This window comes from Pteropus alecto, unplaced genomic scaffold (genome assembly GCF_000325575.1).
Source record: "Pteropus alecto unplaced genomic scaffold, ASM32557v1 scaffold206, whole genome shotgun sequence".
Taxonomy (NCBI): domain Eukaryota; kingdom Metazoa; phylum Chordata; class Mammalia; order Chiroptera; family Pteropodidae; genus Pteropus; species Pteropus alecto.
In genome coordinates this window covers 1,794,180-1,800,605 of record NW_006438906.1, presented here as the reverse complement: position 1 = coordinate 1,800,605, position 6,426 = coordinate 1,794,180, and the positions used below count along the sequence as shown (strand labels likewise).

Sequence of the window (6,426 nt, the reverse complement as noted above, 5' to 3'; positions counted from 1 at the left end):
GGCTAATCTAACTGGCTAGACAGGTATATTTCCTTCCTTCTCTGCTTTATGTACACTCACCCTATCCACCAGCTGAGGGCTCACTAAAGGATGACTTTTCTTGACAGAGGAGGTAATTCCATACAATTACTTATGGGCTCCTTTTTAGTGACAAAAGTTCTATATTTTTTATACCAAGGTTCACACTGATAATCTGGAAAAGGTTTACTTCAGAGTTCAGAAAGACACAAGCATTAATGTAATTTCTTTAGATGGCCTTAAGTCAGTAATACTCACTGTCAAAGTTCTCTCCAGTTTGCCAGTGACTGTGCTAAAACAGTAGAGCACAAAGTCTTCCCCCACACAGTAGATCCATTCACCACGGGGAGAGAGGGCACAGCAAACGAAGTCACCACCTTCTCTCTTACCAGAGCTGAAGCTTCTGACAATCTAGATCATACCACAGCCCAAAGCAAAAACAAAACATCTGGATCAACAGCAGTTCTAATGAAGCAGTTTAAATGGACATCTTTACATTCTTATTTTGTACTCTTGGTTTACTATCATTTATAATTAGATCACCAATTCCATTCATCATGCACTAAATCCTCTTGCCTGGGAAATACTTAACAGATAGGCTATCTAAAGTTAGTGGCACACAGAAATTTAGATTTAATATGTCCCAAGTCACCAAACTGCTCTTTAGTCTACTGAGCCAGTTTACCCTGAAGCAAATTCATTACAACACATACAATTTTTAAGTCAATATACCACTGGTTCTCAAAGCTCTATGGATTCATGCTCCCCAGTTTCCACTTTCTAACAGAATGAGATGTTCTCCCCATGTAGGATGGAACTGTTTGCTTGCTCTATTTTATATACCATTTAGAATCATCATAAATCAAGCTTAAAGAAACCAGTTGCAAAAGGTTAAAAGGTTACATAGCATATGATTCATTTATATACCATTCTCAAAATGACAAAATAATAATAATGGAAAACAGATCAGTGGTTAGTGTTGAAGGGGGAGGTTTGACTATAAATGTGTAGCATTAGGGAGTTTCTTTGGGTGTGATGAAAGAGTTCTGTATCCTAACTATAGTAGTGGTTCTATAAATCCACACATGATGAAATTTCATATAACTATTCACTTCTCACCTCAAAATGAAAGCATGTAAAAACTGGTGAAATATAAATGAGGTTTGTATTTGAGTTAACAGATCTGTACCAATGTCCATTTCCTGGTTTTGATAATTGCACTATGGTTATGTAAGATGTTATCATTGGGAAAGGGTACACAGGAACTCTCTATACTGTTTTTGCAATGTCTATGAATCTAAAATTTTTTCAATAAAAGGTCTTTAAAAAGTCAAGAAGAAAACTAGATGGCTATGGCTATTATGCAGGGACCCAGCAGAAAACAGAGACCAGCCATCTCAACCATGGGTTCTAAACTACTAATCTATCAGTTACGGGGACTAAAGGCATGGAGAGAGAGTTCCATACCCCAGCCCCTGGGTCTTCTCCGTGTTCAGCAGAAACCCCAAGTGCCCAGTTCAACACTTCAGTAGCATCACAACACATTTCCTGGGCTTGAGACCTTAACCTTTATGTTTCTAACGTCCTTGGTACTACAAAAGTGAAGTTCCTTTGGGCACCATGCAGGTGTCCTGATTACAGATACATATCACGAAGACACTGTTGCCCACCTACTATTAGAGTTCCACCTTAGATCACGTGGTAACTAGGAGATGTCCCAAAGTGGTAATTAACACACTCTGTATCTTCTTCATTCTGACAGGAATTGTTATCTTAAAATTTTCACTGAGATTCTGAAAAGTCTTAAGGACAGATCAGAGCCTCATTTATCGGATGCAAAAGAAAGAGCAAATATACAAACACCCTGGGAAAAAAAGATAACTTTTGAGGCCAAAGAAATCTTCTATAGACATATAGTTTAAATAAGCATCTGAATAATAAACACAGTGTATGTGGTTTTTAGAGTGGTGAACCCATATTTGGTTACTGGAAGGGCCAGGACCAAGACATGTTGATTTGGGAATGACTCACAGGGTCTGTGCAAAGGCACTCTCTGATGAACACTCACCTGGCCCTGCATGTTCATGATGACCACTGTGTTTGATCTGTTGCACACTACAAAGTGCTCTGGATTTTTAGGAAGCAGGATCACACTGTTGACAGTAATGTCTGTCCCTGCAGTGCTGCCTAGGGATTTAAAGGTATTTGAACATTCTGTGGTCTTCATATTCCAGATCTATGACACAAAAATGTAAAGCATAAACATTTAGGGGATACAAGAATTTCTAAAGTTGTGGGGCTTAAAAAATAAAATTATAGATTATTAAAAAAGAATAAAACTGACTCTAAAAAAAAAAGTTATTGGTTTTCAGTCTAATACCTAGCACTGCCATATGCACAGTAAGCAAGCACTTACATATTTGCTGATTAACTGGTATAAACAAAAGTCACGAAGCTAAATAATAAAAATCTTATAAAATCTATGTTCTTTTCTTATAAAATTTTCCTAATGATCTATTGTTAAAATTAAATACTGTGTCAACACTGCTACTGTCATAAACAACCACAAACTACCCTTACCTGGACTTCAAAATCAAATGGGAGCACTTAAGAGTTACACACTGGGGACCCTATCCTGAGATTCGAATTAAGTAGGTCTAAGGTGGGGCACAGGCATGTGCATTTTTAAAAAGCTCCACAAATGATTCCAAGGTACAGCTTGAACCACTGAACAGAAGTCACGTGAGGATCCATGAAGTGGAAGCCACTCTTGGCCACTTGTATTACCTCACCCAGTTCAACATCTCTTCTGGTAACAGTTCTCCACCCTAATGCATTTCACCTTGCCCTCTGGGCTGTTATGAACTGAAAGGGTTAAATTAGACATCACAGTTATGGACATGACATATGCATAGAGAAGGGATGGCCCAAATAATGACTGCACGACATCGTCTGGACATCACTCAATGAGGTATAAAAGCCTCAAAGGCACGGACTATGTTGGGTTTCCTCTGTACCTTCAACAGAGCTTAACACAAAACAGATGTTGAATACCTATAAACAGGAAGAAACAGTCGCCCCACTAGTTGCCCTAGTGTTTATTTTCCTTATAAACACTGGCATCATTTGTCCTAATCTCCTCTCTAAAGCACAGTTGCCAAGAAGAGAAATTACCATTTTTAAGATCAAGAGTTCTAAGGCTTCTAGTGTTTTGTCCAAAAAATCAATGAGATGCTGTACCCCATGCACTGCAGAACTAAAAGATCTCAAAACAAAAAGGCCTAGACAAACCACCTCCCAATGGCATTTTACATGTTGTGAGGCTCTATACATAGCAAAAAGAGAGCAAGTCCCAAGACTAAAGCACTAAGAGATCTGTATTTCCCCCACTCATCCTGAGGAAGAGTACATCTCCTACCCTCAGGTTTCTGGTTCGATTCCAATAAAGAAAAGCAACCTGAGAGGGTTGTTTAGGTCTTCTAATACAAAACACTCATATAAGGCAATTTTAAAAAGCAGGCCCAGATGTAAACAGAGTGTCTCAAAGATCTCTAATAATTTCCTATTTGGATTTCTCATCTTTTCTTAGAAATGAGGCACTCTTTTAAAATAACTTAATCTCTTAAGGTACTAAAGATCTATTGCTTTCAGCTGAGAGCTGAGGGCAGTAAGTAACTGAGAGAGGGCTTAGTTCTACTTCACACCTTTCCTGTTCCTCTATACATGCTGTTAGGAAAGCCCTAAATGTGGGGTCCCAGGGTGGGATGAGGCCATTAAATAAAAAAGAGATCTATTTATTTGGCCACTGAGCTCTTTGTGAATTTGACTATTACAGATGTGCCACACCTATGGTAAGATCGAATTTAACCACTGTAAATGGAGGATGACTTAAGTTTAGGAATTCATACCCTTGCTCTTTTCCTACACACAATAAAAGTCTGTTTCGACTTTATAGGTTTGATATTTGAGGTCTCTAGGCCAATAGGAATTACCCACAGGATATTACTTTTGTCTTAGACTCACCTCAACTGTAGCTAAAATAGCTAGTAAAGAAGTTTACTCCACCACAATTATCACCATTACCACCAATGAAAACTCCTCAAAGGGCAAAAATGAAATAGACACCCCAAAATAAACCAGTGGCAAATACTTAACCTTTACAGTGCCATCAGAGGATGCACTAATAATATAATGTCCATCTTGTGTAAATGTTGCTTCATTAACAAAGGAAGAATGGCCACGGAATTCCTTTAGGGTTTTACCAGACTTTAAACCATGAATTCTATCAGAAATAAAGGGAAAATTTAAAGAACAATTAATATTCTATACATTATGGTTGGGACCAAGTGTTGAATGCATTTTAGATGAATTATAAAAACTTATGTTATAATATTAAGTAAAGAAAGATGGCTCTGCAATTATGTATGCAGTATAATTTTCATGTCAAGCAATCAAATAAAACCGGAACAAAAGGCTAGCACAAAGACTAGAAGAAAATATGCCAATAATATCACAGGCTTCTGTTCAGGAACAGACTCCTAGGTCTTGGCTAGGTTCCATGAATCCGTATTTGTAATATGCCCTCTAAGGCGATTCCAATGCAGGTGGGTCCATAGACCAAACTTCAAGAAACATCAAATACTGCTATAATCTCTTTCTAATCTCTCTTCTAGGTAAAGATTCAAACACACAAAATAGCAGCACTGTGTCAGCTATACTGTGACTTGGGAAATGAGGTCCCATATACCCCCACTCTCCATACAGCAACATCATGGTGAAAGCATAAGGAATCACTAGTACCTCCCTCCAAAGCTTCATCATATATATCAAGCCCAAGTGAGGGTACTTTGGGGATTCTTACTTACCTAATTGTCTGGTCAAACGAAGCACTAAGGATCTGACTGCTATCCTTAGAAAAGCTTAGACAGGTGACACCTTTACTGTGTGCCCTCTCAAATCTCCTTAAACACTGTCCACTCTGAATCTTCCATACCTTTATTTAAAAAAAAGAATAGTAAAAAGTTGTAAATTGAGTGTCCCATTCTAGCTCACAGGGCCAAGTGCTTACTAATGTACTAAAACAGCATTAAAAATGCATGCTAACAGCTGAATATGATATGTCTGGTTCACATAGTACAATGATAACAAACCTTTGAAACTTAAACCTCTTTCCTTATAAATTATTAAAACAAAAATTTAGATTCTTAAGTTCACTTAGCAGAGACTATTTCTGTATTTTATCTAGCCCAGGGCATTTTACCAGCAATTAAATACAAGCCACAGCTAATCAGATGCAGACCATCTCATTCTCTAAAAAAAAAAAAAAAGTACAATACATCATATAAGGTAAGCCAGGGTGGTACAGCAGAAAGTACATAAGCATTTCTGAACTGAAATCCTGGATTTATCACTTACCTTAAAAATTAATTGAACCTCCCTAGACAGAATTATTGGGATTAAACAAGAAAAAATTATTAGCATAAAGTTGATGCTCAATAAACAGCAGCTGTTATTAAGCTGAGTATCATCTGTAGGGCACTACCTCATTACAGAACTCGCAAAAAGTCTACATACAGAGTTTGTGCCGCTAATCCATACCTTTATTTTTCCATCTTGGGCTCCAGTTGCTAACATTTCTGTATCTCTACTGAAACACATGCAGAGGACAGCATCATCCATCATCATAAAGTTATCCTGGGCCTGGTATTTAAGATCCTAAAGGAAACAATGATAAGCAGTAATCAAATAACACAAAAACCCAATTACCCCAGATCTCTATAAACTCACTAAAAGCACGATAATGGCTTGTACCTAAACTTCGGAAGCAAATAGTGCCATGCACACTCGTTCCTAATGAACAACCGATAATGCTGGGAATAATTTTAAACAATTCAAATTAATATTGTAAAAAATGCCAATATAATACCCTACACTTTTTGCTTAGTAATCTTTTCTAAGCAAAATTTCCATACAGTTTCACATTGTACATCTTTACTGAATCTGAATTTATCTATCTTATGGGTATGATGTGAGAACCTGTTTTTTCCAAATTGGCAGCTATTTTTCCTAAAACTATGTATTAACTAACCTATTTGTGACGTTTCTTTTATTATCCATTACTGTTCAAACTAAAGTATCTTTAATTTTTTTCTAATTATAAACTGAAACTACTTTATGGTTAAAAAAGGCAAACTATAAAAATATATATAAGGTAGATTATAAACTGAAACTACTTTATGGTTAAAAAAGGCAAACTATAAATATATATATAAGGTAGAAAGTAAAAATTACTCAAAAACCCACTACCAAGCAGAATTCACTCTATGATAAATATTACACTTTAACTCAATGGGTAGTTAATAAATATTTGGGGAAAAAATTAAGTTGGATCTTTCCCACACAATCCCC

The 6,426-nt window shown here is 36.7% G+C and overlaps 1 protein-coding gene across 2 annotated transcripts in view; it reads right to left on the bottom strand.

The window, feature by feature from the left end:
* Nucleotides 1–6,426, bottom strand: part of SMU1 (SMU1, DNA replication regulator and spliceosomal factor) — a 22,905-nt gene that overhangs the window by 1,445 nt on the left and 15,034 nt on the right. For both annotated transcript variants that reach the window (XM_006916066.3, XM_025049721.1), the window contains exons 7-11: nucleotides 5,617–5,733; nucleotides 4,884–5,011; nucleotides 4,174–4,300; nucleotides 2,087–2,254; nucleotides 277–429 (exon numbers count right to left, since the gene is read on the bottom strand). In XM_006916066.3, coding sequence (XP_006916128.1) covers nucleotides 277–429; nucleotides 2,087–2,254; nucleotides 4,174–4,300; nucleotides 4,884–5,011; nucleotides 5,617–5,733 — 693 coding nt within the window. The remainder of the gene's footprint in view (nucleotides 1–276; nucleotides 430–2,086; nucleotides 2,255–4,173; nucleotides 4,301–4,883; nucleotides 5,012–5,616; nucleotides 5,734–6,426) is intronic.